This window comes from Populus trichocarpa, chromosome 19 (assembly GCF_000002775.5).
Source record: "Populus trichocarpa isolate Nisqually-1 chromosome 19, P.trichocarpa_v4.1, whole genome shotgun sequence".
Classification (NCBI taxonomy): domain Eukaryota; kingdom Viridiplantae; phylum Streptophyta; class Magnoliopsida; order Malpighiales; family Salicaceae; genus Populus; species Populus trichocarpa.
Window position 1 is genome coordinate 5,118,605 of NC_037303.2, and position 17,932 is coordinate 5,136,536.

Genomic DNA, 17,932 nt, shown 5'->3' on the forward strand with positions numbered 1-17,932 from the left:
CAGCCAGTTGAGAGTTGTCATGGTTGTTGGCAGCGATGGATGGAATTGGTCAACCATTAGAGAAGATTATTGATGTTAGTGAAGTATGCTTGTCGGTCAGGGGCTTTGTTGTTGCCATATTAAAAGACCGTTTGAAAACGCAGTCCAACCCATGTTTTTTAAAAATTCAAATTTTTATTTTTGTTAAAAATTATTTTTTTTTTATATTTTCAGATCGTTTTGATGTGCTGATCTCAAAAATAATTTTTAAAAAATAAAAAATATATTATTTTGATATATTTTTAAGTTAAAAACACTCTGAACTGCAACCACAATTCCAAACAGGTCCTAACAAGCTGATCAGTTTGTATGAAGGAATTTTTTGTTTTGGTCATTGTTTAGAGGAGAAAATGATATGGTGGTCGTTGGTTGTGGATGTGAGGATTGCTGGTGGCTGATTAAAAAGACCAGACTATGGTGGGATGCGCTATTGTTTAGGCGAGAAGAAGGGACATTGAGTTAGTTTTGGGCCTGCTTGTGGGAAGGAGAGATTGGGTTCTCGACTGTGGTGGTGGATCTTTGGTTCTAGTGAGGGAGCTGCGACTATATGGTGGAGAAAAAGGGAACAACATTGGGTTGATGATGGTGGCCGAATGGTGGCTGAAGGAGAGGGGGTGGCAACGCTGGCGGTGGATGCGGAGAGGGAGGATGACCATGTAGGTTGATAGCATTGAAAAATGTTGGTGGTGGGCGAAATGGATTTGTGAGTTTTTGTTCAAAAATGAGAAAGGGAGACGAGTGTGTCTAGTTCTAGTATGCTGATGGCAGCGAGAAAGAGAAATTGTGACGGGGCAAGAATGATAAAGAAGAAAATATGAAAATGGCGTGGAGTTTTGCACAGTTAAGGTATAGAATAAAAGTCTAGTCTTTTTTATAGGATCGTTGTGATGGGCCTTTATTTGGCAAAAAAGTGGGGAGGTGTTGGCTGAGAGTGGAGGCCACGGGCTTTCAGTGTAAAAAAAGGGTTAGGTTTTTTTTTTTTAATCTATTAGTTTTTTTTTTTGATAATGATATCTTTTTTTGTGTGTGGTACAATCATGTATTTAATCATGTATTTATAGGCAAAATAATTTTTTTTCTCTCCTGAATTGCTTGGTTCCCAAGCAACTAAAAAAATCTTTGGTCTGTCATTTTAAGTCCTCGAGTTAGTGTCCCCTGGTTAGGTGTAGTTTGATTGTTTTTGGAAAGTGATCTGGCTTTTTTACTCTTTTTTTTTTTTTTTTTTACTTTTGGTCTTTTTTTTCAAATAATTTTTTAATAATTTATCTTATTTTTTGTATTTTGATTTTTTTAAAGGCATCATCAACGTCGACTTAATAAGAAAAATTGATCAATAATTTTGAAATAAATGTGTTAAAAATTGAACACATTGAAAATAAATTTTTTGAATTTTTAATTCTTTTCAAACGACATTGAAAATGATAAAAACGAAGCAAATACACCAACAATATTTTTTTTGTTGTCTTTTCCTATTTTTTTGGATTTTTCAAAAAAAGTAAGAAAAATAGGGAAACATTCGGGTCATGAGAGATAGTTGCAGATCAAGATATTTGATCACGTAACATGAGCTATTTATCTATTTGTGTTTAATAACTTTGTTTATTAAAATTATTTTTTGGTTTGAAAAATATGACAAACACTAGTTATTTGACCTGTGCTCCACTGCGGGCCGAATATTTTTTCCAACAAAAAAATTTGAACATGTAGACTTTTCTTGACACATTTGTTTTACATAAAAGTTTTGAAGTATAAATCAAAAAGTTATGTACACATCTATTTAAATAAATCGAGAACCATCTAAGTCAATATTAAAAGTCATTAACAATAACTAAATAAATAATTAGAAAAATCAAGATATTTTATCTTGTAATATGGACTATTTACCAATTTGTATTCAATAACTCTATTTATTAAAATTATTTATTTATTTAATTAAAGTATTGTAAAAATAGATACACACATGAAATTCAATGAATGAAATAAAAGGAGAAAATATTATGCAAGGTTGAACTTATCGGAAATACTATCCAAAAATAAATATATTTTATTTTAGAAATAAAGTTCATTGATATAAGAAAAAATTATTGATGAATTATAATAATCTCTTCAAAAATTAAATACATACAAAATAATTAAAAAAAAACCATTATTTTAAAAAGGCTAAATAAAAAAAATAATAGAGAAGAGGTACTAATTTAAATATAAATTAAAAAAATATTTAAAAAATACATATTAGAAAATACATCAATTTCTTTTTGAAAAATCAAAATTAAAAAAAAAAGAAAGAAAGAAAGAAAGAAAGAGGTCAATAGTTTCTGGGTTGGCAAGTCAAGCCAACCCGTATGACCCATTTGAAAAGGGCTCGCAGACTTGGGCCCTCATTTGTGTTTTTTTTTAAATCCTAATATGGTGGACAATTACAAAGGAAAACTAGAAAAAAAAGTTATGAAGCGCAATTCGAAAACAATCCAATGTTAAAGGATAAAACATAACACATATTAAATTAAATAAAAAAATCTAAAATAACTGAGTCAACTCAAGTTATCCCGTCAAATTTGCAGTCTAAGTAATGAGACCGAGACAAACAAATAGAGAGGAACTTAAAGAAAATCATGAAGCTTGATATATATAATCAACCTTTAAGGACGGAATGAAAACGAAAATTAATTTTCAACCAATTTAATGTTGAAAGATAAAATAAAAAAAATAAATTTAAAATATTTATCAAAGTAAATTCAACAAAGGATAACAAATAAAAAGAACCAAGATAATCCAAGTCATTTTTAAAATTAGTGAAAAACAAATATAGAAGCAAATAAATAAAAACAACGAAGCCCAATCTCTAATTGAATAAATGCACAAGTCTGAAACTAAAGAAACATAAAAAAAAAGAAGAAGGAAGAAGAAGCAAAATCAAGACAACCTCCTAAACTTAGGTTAATCTCTAAAACTCACAACTCATGAAATCCTAAACCTGAGCCCAATCAAGAAGTTAAATTCTCAATCAATTTAAAATTGAATGATGAAATCAGGAAAAAATCAATTTAAAAAAAAATCTAAAGTGAAAAAATAGCAATTAAAAAAACGAGGATCAAATTTTATAGGAAAAGAAACTCAATGAGGATGAAAATGTAAAAAAAAATCAATTAAAAAAAATATATGAATGAAAATAAATACAATTAAAAGAATAAAGACCAAATTTGAAATATGAAAAAAAATTGAAGGGGCACGAAATTGAAAAAAATTATAATTTTATAAATTATTTCAAATAAAACTAATTGTAATAAAAAAATAAGGACCAAATATGAAGAAATAATAAATAAAAGGTTGTTTTGAAATTTTAAAGGGACAAACATGAAAATCGAGCATGAAAGAAAAAAAAGGGGAAAAAGAAGGTCGTTGAAGATAAACTGAATAACTGATGGTCACATGCATTGCTCATCAGAGAAGGGAGGTAGAGACGATACCAACACTGTTATGGAAAGTGGCGTCTAGTAATTGGATAGCCCCAAAAATATCTCCTGAAAGGCACGGGCTGCCTACTTACTGACTCGTGCAACGAAGAAGTTATTTATTTTTTTAATAATATTTATATTTAGTAAATTATAAAACTGCTACCAAGTTTTAATTTTTTTTAAAATCTAAGCGTAAAATAGTCATTTTACAGCACATGATTAAAATAAAAACACTTAATCTCTCCATTTAAATTTGGCAATAATAAATGGAAGTTTATTGATTTTGTTTTGGAATAGCAAAATGAGGTTTTCGCGTGGATCGCTAAAGTAAAAACCCTCGTGCCTTTTAAATTTGTTAATAGGTGTAATTATAAAGGAAAAGAAGAAGAAAAAAATAGGTATGTAATTTCGTTGTCAATAATTTAATCAATAGAATAGATAGGACACAAATTTAAATGTGTAGAAATAAATGACACATAACATGATGAGGATTAGTGTTTTTAAACTCGGCCGGTGGTTGATTCGGCTCAAGACTTGGATTATAGGTTTTGGCCTGATTACTGGGTTTTGACTGGTTATTTGGGTCAACCTCAATTTTTTTTATAAAGCAAAACGATATTATTTTGGTTAAAAAATAAATAATTAACAGGTTTTTAACCGGATTTTATTGGGTCAAACAAGTCACCAGATCAACTGGTCAACTAGAAATTTCGTGAAGAGAAACTCCAAGGTTCTTATAGTGCAAACCAATGATGGAAGCATAGCAGATCAACCCTGTTTATTTTTGCGTTTCAAAAATACTTTTGAAAAAATTTAAAATTTTTTTATTTTTTTTCTTCAAATTAATATTTTCTTGATATTTTTAGATCATTTTAATATACTAATTTTAAATAAAAAAATATTATTTTAATATATTTAAATAAAAAAACTTTAAAAAACAACCAAAACTTCACAACTTTAATTACATCAACGTAATCGAGAACAGATGAGAGAGAAATGCAAAACATTCTTCAGAAAAGATAAGATAAACAAGACTTGAGATGCATGGCATCATCCCATTATCAAAAGCAACGTACAGAAGTCAATAGTCTCCATAGAAATAAGAACGTTTCTAAAATATAATTCCATTGCAAGGGAGGGAATTCAAACAGTTTGAGCAGTAAGAACAGATCTATACAATGAGACCGTATGCTTACTGCTCAAACTGTAGTAGCGCTGGCTAAATGGTTAGCAGCAACACTACTGCGAATGATGATGATCACGGCTGGAACTGGCTTCTTCAATCGCACTTCCGGACATTATTTCCTTCCCCTTGCCTTTATTAATCAATACACTTTCCGCAGATTTTCCCTCCTTGCAAATTTCATTTTCTGCTGGCATGGCATTCTTCTGTTCCTCTTCCGAATTCCCTTTCTCCTTGAAGTACTCTCCAATTTCATTTCTGTTCCTTAGCACAAAATCTTCTTTATACTTCGTTTTCTGATCCCCACTCTGATCACATATGACATCCAAGTAATCTAGCTTAGGGAATGCTTGCTTCAAACTTTTCTTGTCTATCTTGAAATCCTTGAGATACCTGAGACGCAATATCTTTACTTCCCACACGTGATCATCCTTTTCTCCGTGATTCAACTTCTGAAGTTTCCCCCCTCTTATGTAGAGCTTTTTTAACTGGTTCAGTGAACCAGGTTTCAGTTCTTTTAGTGGATTTTCCTGAGGAATGCCTCTCAGATCCAACTTCTCTAACCCTGGGGGAAATGACAAGTCTGTCAAGGCAGTTAATTTCGGAGATTTTTCTTCAGCTTTGCCTTCGGATGTCTTCAGAGATACTTTTACTCCCCACCACATTGTCAGGCAGCGAAGTTTTTCAATGGCCTTCAACTTCGCTAACTCCCCCTCTTTGACTACTGCCTCATTCCCTATATATATGCTAAGCCGCTTTAGTTCCTTCATATCAGCAAGATCAGCTATCTTGCACGGAGTTCTTTTCGAGTTCCCAATCACAAAACCCTTGAGCACTTGAAGACGAGTGAGCTTCTGAAGCTCCTTTGGCATGCTTTCTAGGAAGGGACAGTCAGATACATCAAGATGGGTGAGGCTTGTCAATGATCCGATCTCAGAAGGCAATTCTTCTAGATTGTGGCACGCTTTGAGATCAAGAATTTCAAGGCTAAAAAGCTCGCCAATTGATGAAGGAAGTGTGGTTATCAGAGATATTCCTCGGAGGCAAAGATATTTCAAGTGCTTCTGAGCCCACAGACCTTTCAAAAACACCTCATTTTCAACTTCAATGTGATGCACAGGTGAGTGATGCCACAGCCCAAGCTTCTCGTTTTCAACTTTAATTTGAAGCACAGGTACGTAATGCCACCGCCCAAGCTGAAGCACTGCAACCTTCCTCAACTTCAGTAGCCAGTCAAAACTGAAATTAAGATATCGCTTGCTCACATTGAACACAGTTAGCAAATTCTCTTCATTTGGAGTACTGCCACTAGTGTCGCTGCTCAAAACCAAGCACGCACGTCGAGATCGGTCGTTAACATAAGATGGTGTTCCCGAGGAATCGAAGCCGAAGAGGTCGGCCTTCTGGGCTAAACTGATTGCCATGTGACGAATCCAAGGATGCATTGTGCATGCGTTGACAACTGGGCTTGGTTTATCTGGTCTTTCATGGTACGGTAATATGAGGTCTAGCTCTATTAGCTCCTGAAATACACTTTCTCCTTCCTCCTCAGCTGTCTTTTTTTCGTTGGCAGTGATCAAACCCTCGCCCATCCACCAATAGATCAATGGCCTCTTTTTTATCACAGCTTCCTCTGGAAAAACAGATAAAAAGAGAAAGCAGAGTTTCAAATCTAGCCTCTCCAGATTGTGGTAACTTGCCTGAAGATTGAGCATGGCTGAGCTTTCCAAGATAATCCTTTCCACTTCTTGCTCTTTCCACTCTTTCAACACCTTTCTTTCCAGAGCTTCCTTATATGGATTTATCTTCACACGTGATTCTGAATCTGATGATTCTGAATATGATGATTCTGAATCTTTCAACCGACGATTTAGCTTGTCAAGTTTCCTGTCAACCCAATGTAGATGATCTTTGATGGTATTGGCATTTTGTCTGGCGCCATCAGCTTGGTTCTTGGCAAGTGAGAGAGTTTTGTAAATCTTGAGTCGCAGCACGTTGAACTTTCTAACAACTGTGTCTTCCCAGCGCTTGTGGCGAGAGAGAAGATTTTTCAATTCCTCAAACTTGGTCTCAGCGCTTCGAAATTTTAACACCAGTTCATTTTCTTTCATTCTCTCGTCAATCCCCCCTGTTGTCAGATCAATTGCTTGATACAGACGATTCTTTAATGTTGACACAACTTTCTCTGGATCTCTTTTGATCGACATCCTTAGGTACTATGGACACAGAATCAAAGGCAATGAATTGCAGGACAGAATAAAGATAAAAAAGAAAACTGATGATTACAAAGATAATTTAGATGTTGGCTGACCTATTGATTGAATTATCCTTAATTAACAGGAACAAACAAAGCAGTAAGTACTTCGAACTGAGAGCTGCTCTTGGAAGATGCCCACGAATCTTGGTTCTGATTCCTACAGCTAGTCTTGTAACTGATGCAGAGTCAACGCTGTAGTCTTTTTTCTCTTTCTTTAATTCATCATTGGACTTGTAATTTTACTCCTCAGTAAGAGATTCATCCCCCCACCATTGTAGATACGGGGTCACTATTTCACCTTACAACTGACTGAGACAAAACAAGGGAAATTACTCAGACGCTGTGATTAAGGTAAGGTAAGGGGGGAAAATAATACTTCAAGTGTTATTTCTATATTCTTTTTGAAAAACAACTAATTGAAGATATCTGTATCTTCTCAAGTTCAGAGCGAGCAATGAAGAAGAAAGAAAGTGTTTGCTACTTCCAAGACAGCTCAGTGATGCACAAGAATTATTGGAAAAGTTAAAGACGAGGAGCGGGAGCTGAATTATTGGACCCACCTCCATCATCTTTTTTGCCTCAATCATATGTCCAGTGTTTTCCCTTTTCTATTTTTTTTTTTTTGAAATTAGGAGAGGAAGACTTTGTTGAGTTTTTTAATATTATATATGCAGTAAAAATTATAAAATCAATTATTGATCTAGAATTATTAAGAGATTTATATTATATGAAAATTTAATTTTTTTTATTTTAAATAATTTTTTTAAGGTTGGGTTGTCGTAAATTATCTGGCCTCCAATGATAATCCACATTAACTACTCGTGAGAAATTTTCTAAATCTTTATTTAGGAGATAAGAATTTCTATGCCTAGAGTGCTAGCTCTAATTTTGTATTTATGTATTTTTTTTGTTTAACAAAAAATATTTTTTTATCTCTTCTCTTAATTTTAATAATAGGCTTAACTTTATATTTAAAAGAAATCCTAAAAACCCTAAAAATAACAAAATATCTATTTGTCCCTTAAATAATATTCATATATTATTTAAGGATAATTTTATAATTTTAATCAATCAAGTCCTTGCTTGATTTTTCTAGGTCAATATATACAATCCCTATATTAATTATATTATAATCCTTAATTTATAAAATATATTTTAATTAAGTCATACTTAATTAAATCATCTTAGTTTAATTTCTAACTAATGGTTCTTAATGTGTATGACCTATTATGTTCTAATATGTTAGCCCAAATATAAATTATAATTCTAATTACATAGAATTAAACAATTTAATTTATTATCAATTCAAAAATTAATTAATTTATATTTGAAGATCGAATGCATCGTTGAATAACGTGTCATGATCCCTTAAATATTAGAAAAATCATTAGTGATTTGACTTAACATTTCAGTGACCGGTTTCTCACTGTAATTAATATCCTTTCATTAATAATTTTTTGATTTAACATTAAAGCATGAAGTATGTCTGCCATATTAAATCATGTTTGTTCTCTACATAATAATCATTGATTGTTTGAAACTCTTTTCAAATCTCATTCCATCTTGGCTATGGTTTGACTTAACCTTTCAATGACCAGGTTCTCACTGTAATTAATATCATTTAATTAATAATGTTTTGATTTAACATTAAAGCATGAAGTATGTCTGCCATATTAAATCATGTTTGTTCTCTACATAATAATCATTGATTGTTTGAAACTCTTTTCAAATCTCATTCTATCTTGGCTAAGGATTTCTCAGTCAAAACTATTTGGGAATAAATGAAATATTTTTCTTAATTCACCTAGGATGATGAATCATTTCTTGATCATTGAAGTACCTTCATATAGTTTATGTTATACTCAATGTCTGTCATTTTATCACCTCGATTAAGATAACATGTAGCAGGATCAAAACATAATATTTTCTGTTTAAGATAACTTAGTGATCTTAAGTCTAAGGATTACTTACACAACCGTTATGTGAGCTTTTCCATAAATATAAGTGATCTCTCCATATAAAATTATCATGCGGGTCAGTTTAGTGTACATGTCTTATGCCAAGTACCTACATATTAATTCTTGGTATCCTTTATATCTCAGCTTATGAGAATAGCTGGTTCCTTTTATAAATGAAAGAACATGGTATGTATCAATCTCTATGACTCTAATAAATATCCAATATTAAAGAAAACATCGACCAAGAACATTTTAGAAATAATGCTTTGGTGCAATAATATTTTCATAATTATAACAACTTTATAATTTCATTTGCAAAGAATTTTTGTCTCATTAACTTTATCTTTACTCCAGATTTATAAATCAAATATTAGATTCATTAATCTAATATTACATGAATATTAAAGATAAATTAAGTCTTTATTAATAATAAATATATATTTACATTAATATAATAATATAACGTGTAACCAATCGATTAGCTGCATGACATATTAAACTAACAATCTCTCACTTGCACTAAAGCAAATCGCTCATGTATGTAATATCATATTGCTCCATATAGCAGTAATGTTTCTGCATGGATAATGACTTAGTAAAATGATCTTTTAGATTCTCTTCGGTAGCTTCTCGCTTTATATTTACATATTTTATTTTATTAATTTATCAAATCAAATGGAGTTTCTTAAGTACTTATTTGGATCATTGATTAGACTTTGATTCATTTGCTTATGTAATGACTCCATTGTTATCACAATACAGGGCAACTAAATCAACAATGCTAGGAACCAACCTAATTCATTGATAAACTTCTTGATCCAAACCTTTTTGTTTCCTCAAACGTAGAGGTGTACTCTTATTTAATTGTAGAATTAGTTGTGCTCTCTTATTTGAAACTTTTCTAACTCAGAGCACTATCATTTAGAGTAAAATATATATTGATTCATATTTATAATTTTTCAATTTTCCATTAAAAAAATCTTAATTCAAACAATTTTTAACTTCTAGTTTATCTTTTTCATTGATAGATCATATAACCAAATATAGGATATCATTTTCATCATATCTATCTCAATCTGTGTCTTAAAACACATGTCTTTAAGATGAGGTGTTTTATGCAAAAAAGATAAAAATCCAATCTTAGATTCTTCAATGCTAAGTTATTTTAGCATTTAGTCTAATGCATGAATTGGAAAAATCTAAGTAATCTTTAAAATCTATCTCTATAGATCTCTATATTCAATATATAGATTGCTTCTCCCAATTTTTTTATAAAAAAGTTCTTGGACAACCAAAACTTTACTGATTAAATTAAAAATATATCATTTCTTAACAATAATATGTCATCCACATATAATATTAGGATAACAATATCACTCCCACTATCTTTTTGTAAACACAAGATTTATCCATATTTTTGATGAAATCAAATATGTTAATTATACCATCAAAATTGAATATTCCTACTCATTAAAGCTTGTATTGTATATTTGTACATTGCTTTTCATGTTAGTTTTTCTCTTAAAGACCCATTTAGATCCATTAGGTTTTATCCCTTAAGGTGGATCAACCAAGTTCGAAACTTGGTTAGTACATGAAGTCCATAACTTCAAGTCATTTCTTGAAATAAATATCCTATATTACTTCCAAGTAATCAGTAAGCTCATGAATTATGAGCAACATGTCTTTCACAGCTTCTAAGAGAGGTTCTTATCTCACTGATGCATAACATGTCCAATCAAATTTATAGAAAATTTGTATTTCTTAAGGTTCAAGCTAAACATCCAATCTTTTAGCCTTGAAAATATATTTCATCTGGATGTAGTGTTCTAAGAGGTGTAGAAAATCTCATTCTCTTTTAGATAATCTTTAAAATGTTTGGTCAAATATTAACTACCTCGATCCAATCGAAGTTTATTAATATTTATTCCAATCTATATTTCAACATTGAACCTGAACAATTTAAATTCAGGTATATACAAACTATTCGTATAATTTTGGATCTATAAAAACATCATTATTATAAAACAACAACATATGTCCTTAATAATAAATTTAATACTAAATAAAATGAAAAGAATGTCTTAAGATACTAGAACATAATAGCAATTATAAAGTTCTAGTATCAGCCCATTACACAAAACAAAATAACTAGTTCCTACAACTAATGCAACAACCCTTGCTTCATTATTGAGTCGTAAGTCCACTTTGACTTTAATTAATATTCTACTTTTTTTTAGTTCCTACATGCAATTGCAAAGGTGAGAACTATATTCGGTATCTAATACCTAAGAACTACAATGCAAAGTAGTAATATAGTTTTCAATTATAAACATCACACGAGTGTTTACAATAGAACATTTTATTATCATATTTGGAAACAATTCGATAAAGGTCTCATATCCCTTAACATCAAATAACTCTTTAAGATGCTTAATCATATTATAGCCATTCATATTCTCATACTATATTTCAAGTTCAGGTGACATGCTGGCTAACATCATATATGCTATCTGCTCATCATCATCAATATGACAATGATATTTTGTCTTAACTTTAATAAGAGTGTCCTTATTAGGGACACGAGGAATATGACTTTCAAGCACATACAACCTCTTTTCTTGTTTAAGAACAACTCTCACATTTCGGTGCCAATCTAATAAATTTGGTCTCATCAATTTGTTAGCATCAAGTATGCTTTGTAGGGATATATTACTATTTATTTTGATCTACCAACCTATTTATATAAAGATAAAGAGTATTAGTTTCATGCATACGTATTTAAATTTCAAATTTAGATAAGGTCTATAATCCTAATTTAGTCTTCTATTATTTTCTTGTAAATTAATAGCTCTATCTATTAATTCAGGAAATAAATCTTGTTTAAATTTTTCTAGTGGGCTATGATCCCATTTTAATTATCTGACCTTGAGTGACTCAACAAATAAAAATAAATTAAATTAAATTAGATAGATAATATAGTTTATCAATCACATCTCTATGTGACTTTTAGATAAGTTAGGTGACAAGTCTTTGTCTAAACATATCATATATGTTTCATCTAACTCATGCCTCTAACTTCATATGATCATAAGTGACTCATCCAAATTATATAGGTTAGTTAAATAGAACTTAATTTTATAGCATTAAACATATTCAATTAATGGTAACCTTGAGTGACTCAATAAATTATTCATGAATAAAACTATGGTTTTATGCATATAAAATTAGAAGACAACTATTCATGTTTTCAACGTGTACTTAATATATTAATGGGGGATTTATTATTAATTAGGTCTCATATATAATTTGGCATAACAAATATACATTTCATACACAACAATTTATATATAAACATACACCCCTAACATGTCATTCTAATGGGATAATTATGAATATATCTAAACCAATTCCCTCGAGCCACTGAAGGAAATTAGATGGTCAAATCCTAAATAGTTAGAACAAGTTTTCATAAGTCTACTACAAACACTTCAATCGTAGCCTTCATCATCATTTCTTTCTTCGTATTAGATTACAAAATAATTTCCTATCTAAATTCCTACATTTCTAAATTACATAGCATTTACATAATTAATTAAAAAATCTCGAGTTACATTCGAGTGGAATTAGATGAGAACAAAATTTACAACCTAGAAGAAAAATAGAGATAAGACAAGACACACAAGCCTTATTTAATAAAATTACAATCATTCAACCATCAAATAAAAATACAATCACATTAGTCTTTAATGTCCATAATAATCAATTATGGATTAAAAACATTTTAATATCATGATAAATACACTGCATGCTTCAATTCTAATTATTAGCTTTATGTTCTACTATAAAATAATATTTCTAAAACTTAAAAATATTCAATCAAATCTAATTTGATAATTTCCCGAACAAAAAAAAATTTATTTAACATAAATTCCATGAAAAACATTTCTTAAAATTTCATAAGAAAATTAATCACACTAAAATTCTTATTAATATCCTAAACTATTTTAGGATTGATTAAATAATTTTTTGTATAAAAAACTCTCATTATTTTAGAAAAACCATTTTTATAAAAATTATTTAATTAAATAAATCTTAATCCCATTAGAATATCATAAATTCAAAAAAAATGAATTAAACAATTTAATTCATTCCTAATCCTATTATGAAAATAAATTATTTAATTAAAATACTTTAAGGTATAAAATCTAAATTTTATTTTATTTAAAACTTTTTTTTAATTAAATCCTAATTATATTAGAAAAATTAATGCTATATTTAATGTAATTTGAGTTTAAATTAAATTAAAATAAAACTTTTATTCGCGGGATTAAAAAAACATAAATAAGAGGGTAAAATGATATTTACCTTAAAATAAGCCCTACGGTCATCACACACAAGAGAAGGGGTGAAGGGGTAAATTCCATGTGTCGCCAGCAAGACACCTTGCCCTTGCAGCTGGCATACTTTCTAGCGGCAGCCAAGGTCGTCACTGCACCTAGAAGCCGCGGCCAAGGCCGCTGCTGCTTGCAGCCACGTAAGGCGCAGCGCTCGCGAGCTTCATCTGCAACAGTGCGAGGCTCCTACCTTGCGCAACCATGGTGGCTGGTAGTAGCGCCAACGCCAAGCGCGACCAGCAACAGCGGCGCACCAGGGTGCTACGATCAGGACAACGGCCAACCCTCCCAGCGCTGCCACCCACGACAAAGCTGCTGCATATTTTGTTTAAAAAAATGGTTTTTCCAGCCAATCCTTGACTGGATTCTGGCCAGATTTGGAAATTCCTTCCAAATCTAACCGGAACAGTAACTGGGTGATAAAAATCAATTTTTTTTTTTAAATTTGATTTCAAAAATCATGTTTTTTTATTGACTGTTTTGAATAAAAAAAACTTAAAAATAATTATTAAATTAATGAACACCAATAATAATTAAAACATGTAATCAACAATAATAATTGTTTAACAAAAGCTTTAATACAACTATTGAATTCCTGAATATCATACATGCAACGAAAACTATGAAACAAAATTATTTGGGAGTCTTTAAGATCCTGTTAGACAAAACTAAAATTATTTAGAGATTTATTACTTGAAGATTTGATTTTTTTCAGCTTCAAATAATTTTTTAAAGGATAGGTTATCGCAAACCACAAACGGTCTAATTATCAAGCCTCTAATGGTAATCCACACAAACCAGCCATGAGAAATCTTTTAAATCCATATTTAGGATATAGAGATTGCTATGCTTAGAATACTAGCTCTAATTTTATGTTTACATAGTTTTTCTATCTAACAGATAACAACTCATCTCACTTATAAAATAAATAGGCTTAGCTTTATATTTATAAGAAATCCTAAAAACCATATAAATGGAAACATATCTATTTGCCCTTTAAATAATATCAGTATATCCTTGATTTTTCTAGGTCTAAAAATATAATCCTTGTATTAATTATATTTCAGTCATTAATTTCTAAAATATATTTTAATTAAGTCATGCTTAATTAAATCATCTTAGTTTAACTTCTAACTAATAGTTCTTAATATGTGTAACCCATTAGGTTCCTAATATATTGACCCAAATATAAATTATAATTATAATTAAATAGAATTAAATAAATTAAATAATTTAATTATTATCAATTTAACAATTGATTAATTTATATTTGAAGATTAGATGCATCGTCAAGTAACATGTCATAATCCCTCAAATATTAGAAAAGTCATTAGTAATTTGACTTAACCTTTCAGTAACCAATTTTTCATTGTAATTAATATTCTTTTATTAATAATATTTTGATTTAACATTAAAACATGTAGTATGTCTGTCATATTAAATCATGTTTGTTCTCTACATAGTAATCATTGATCATTTGAATAAGATTTGAAATTCTTTTCAAATCTCATTCCACCTTTGCTAAGGTTTTCTCAATCAATAGTATTTGAGAATACATAAAATATTTTCTCTAATTTACTTAGGGTGATGAATTCTCTCTTAATCACTTAAGTACCTTCATATAATTCGTATTATATTTGATGCATATTTTTTTGTTACCTCGATTAAGATAACATGTAACATGATCAAAATAAATTATTTTTTATATAAAATAATTTAATCATCTCAAATCTAATAATTACTTATATAATTATTATATAATTTTTTTTTTATAAGATGATTTCTATATATAGAATTTTTAATATAAAATTCTGATATGGTGATGATCAGTGAAATAAATATGTGAAATAAATATGTTTGACTTCCTCTTCAAACATTGCCATTCTTTGTTGTGGGGAAAGACAGTGATAGTATTATTAAAGAACTGAAATCCTTAAATGGCCTCGGAGGACAATTGTCGATATACAATCTTCAGGAGGTGAAAGACAAAAAAGAAGCTGAGAAAGCAAACTTACGAGGAAAAACAAAGATTTACAAATTGGAATTTGTATGGAGATCAAGAAGAAAATGCTTCAAGAATGACGAAGAAGTTCTGGAGGCCCTTCAGTCTCACTCCAACTTAGAAACCTTAAAGATTGAACACTATGGAGGTGAAAAGCTGCCATGCTGGCTATTGATGGAAATCCCTAGTCATGGTGATTCCTTGCTAGTCAACAGTTTGGTGAATCTGAAATTTATAGACTGCAAGAGTTGCGAATTGCCAATGCTTGGACGTCTTCCTCGTCTTAAAAGTCTTGAGATAGATGGGCTGGATAATGTAAGAGCTACCGACATGGAGTTTTACCGAAGCACTGGATTCAGTGAAACAATGGCAGTTTTTCCAGCATTAAAAAAACTGTCTCTGCGTCGCATGGTCAATCTAGTTGAATGGATGGTGCCAGCAGTGGGTGAAGGCCATTCAGTTGTGTTTCCTTGCCTTGAAGAGTTGTCCATCATGTCCTGTCCTCTATTGGCAAGTTTTTCACTGAATGTTTCATCACTTGCTCAACTGGAAATCTGCTTCTGTGATGAATTGAAATATTTATTCATGGAGTGCAGTGCTAGCACACCTCTTGAAGATTTAACCATAAAATGATGTCCAAACCTGTAGTCCATTCAATCTGGCGAGTGCCTCAGATCTCTTAAGAGACTCCATAATGAAGGTTGTCACAAGTTAATCTCTCCTCCAATGCCAAGTGTGCAGATCTTCAATTCTCTTGAATATTTGAGACTTGAAGGTTCTCCCGATCTATATTCTCTATTCCAGGTCTGCAAAACCTCTCTCTTAAAGGTCTGGCAATAAAACTTTGTCCAAATCTAGAATGCATTGCTAGTTTGCAAAACGTAACAACTCTTGAAGATTTAAGAATAGAAGTTTGTCCTAATCTGGAGTCCATTCCAAGTGTAGGGGACCTATCATCTCTCAAAACACTCAGCATTCAACGATGTCATAAATTAACTTCACTTCCAACTGGGCTACAGTCCTGCTTGTCTCTGGAAAATCTGTCTATACAATGGTGCATAGAGCTAACCTCTATCCTGATGAGTTGCAAAAATTACGTTCCCTTGTTCAATTAGAGATCACAACATGTCCAAGCTTGACTTCCTTTCCAGAGGACAGCTTGGAATTGGTTTCATCTAATGTAAATTGTCATTTATTAATTCAAATTCATCTTTGGTTTCCTGAAATACAGTTTTGATAGTATGAAACTAGCATTCAAAATTTCCATTATCTAAGTTTTCTCTATATTTTTCCAGAGGGCTGTCTCACAAAAATAATAAAAACTGTCCTCAGGACTCTATCTAGCCCAAAACTTTCTACATGGCGATGTGTCCACTAGATGGAAATGTTTTCAGCTCCAGCAGCCTCAAAGTCATATTGGAGGCTAGCAAGGAGAAAGGCCAACAACTTGTTAGTATTCCTAGCAATGGACTGGATAGCCTTTTCCGGTCCATCTCGGATAAACAAGTAGAGGCTGAGCCTTTCTACATTCTAGATTCAGGGGTTGTGGCAAGACTCGTGAAGAAATGGAAGCAGAACATGCCCAATGTAAAACCTTTCTTCGTTTATAAGTGCAATAACGAGCCTGCATTGATTGTGCTACTAGGGATGAGATTAAATCCATACTAGGCCATGGTGTTAGAGCTGATAAAATTGTTTATGCTAATCCATGCAAGGCTGAGTCTCATATCAAGTATGCAGCAAGTGTTGGAGGGCGACTCACTACTTTTGATTCTAAAGAAGTCAACAAAATCAATAAGTGGCATCCAAATTAAATGTGGACTGCTGCTACGACTTTTGAAGTCAACGATGAGACTTCCTGGCGTCAGCTGGGAACCAAATTTGATGTTTTTCCTAAGACGATGGTGCCGCTGCTCCAACATGCACACCAAGCAGGCATGGAAGTAGCTGGAGTAGCTGGAGTCTCCTTTCACGGAGGTTCTAAAGCATCAACAGCCCAAACCTATCGTGATCAATAGTTGCAGCAAGACCTGCATTTGATGCAGTCGCCCAGCACAATATGCCCCCAACGAACATCATTAACATTGGTGGAGGTTTTAAAGCAAACCCATTATTTGATGAGATTGGTGCCCCAGTTAATGATGCAATCCAGGAATTTTTCCCAGGCGATAAATCCTTTGAAGTGATGGCAGAGCCCAGAAGGTGCTTCTGTGAAACTGCATTCACTCTAGTTACTGATGTGCTTGGCAAACGAGTGAGAGGAGATAAAAGATAGTATTGGATTGATGATGGGATTTATGGTCCTTTTAACCTTCCGGCCTATGATCATCGATCGATCCTCTGTGTTGCTTAAACCAATAATAAGAAATCCTCAAGGTGGTGGTGTGGTTTTTGCATCAACAGTGTTTGAACCAAGTTGTGATACACAAGACGGTGTGGCAAGAGATTGCAAATTGCCAGAGCTTCAACGATTTGATCTTATTCTACAACATGGGGGCGTACACGACCTCTGCTGGAACCAAGTTCAACTCTTTTGTTGTGCCTATTTATCTTGGCATATTCAGCTCAAAACTGAAGCAGGAGAATATGCCAAACTTAAGTTTGAGGGTCTCATCTCCATTTATGTAAATTTATTTTCCTT

The 17,932-nt window shown here is 31.6% G+C and overlaps 1 protein-coding gene and 1 pseudogene across 1 annotated transcript; one reads left to right on the forward strand and one right to left on the reverse strand.

The window, feature by feature from the left end:
- Positions 1 to 4,516: 4,516 nt before the first annotated feature.
- Positions 4,517 to 7,453, reverse strand: LOC7491048 (disease resistance RPP13-like protein 4). The gene is made up of 2 exons (XM_024590958.2): positions 6,989 to 7,453; positions 4,517 to 6,893 (listed from the first exon to the last, which is right to left on the reverse strand). The coding sequence occupies exon 2, from the start codon at positions 6,882 to 6,884 to the stop codon at positions 4,734 to 4,736; it is 2,151 nt and encodes a 716-aa protein (XP_024446726.1). The 5' UTR covers positions 6,885 to 6,893; positions 6,989 to 7,453; the 3' UTR covers positions 4,517 to 4,733.
- A 9,197-nt stretch (positions 7,454 to 16,650) lies between these two features.
- On the forward strand, positions 16,651 to 17,105 carry LOC18108245 (ornithine decarboxylase, chloroplastic-like; annotated as a pseudogene).
- The last annotated feature ends 827 nt before the right edge of the window (positions 17,106 to 17,932 follow it).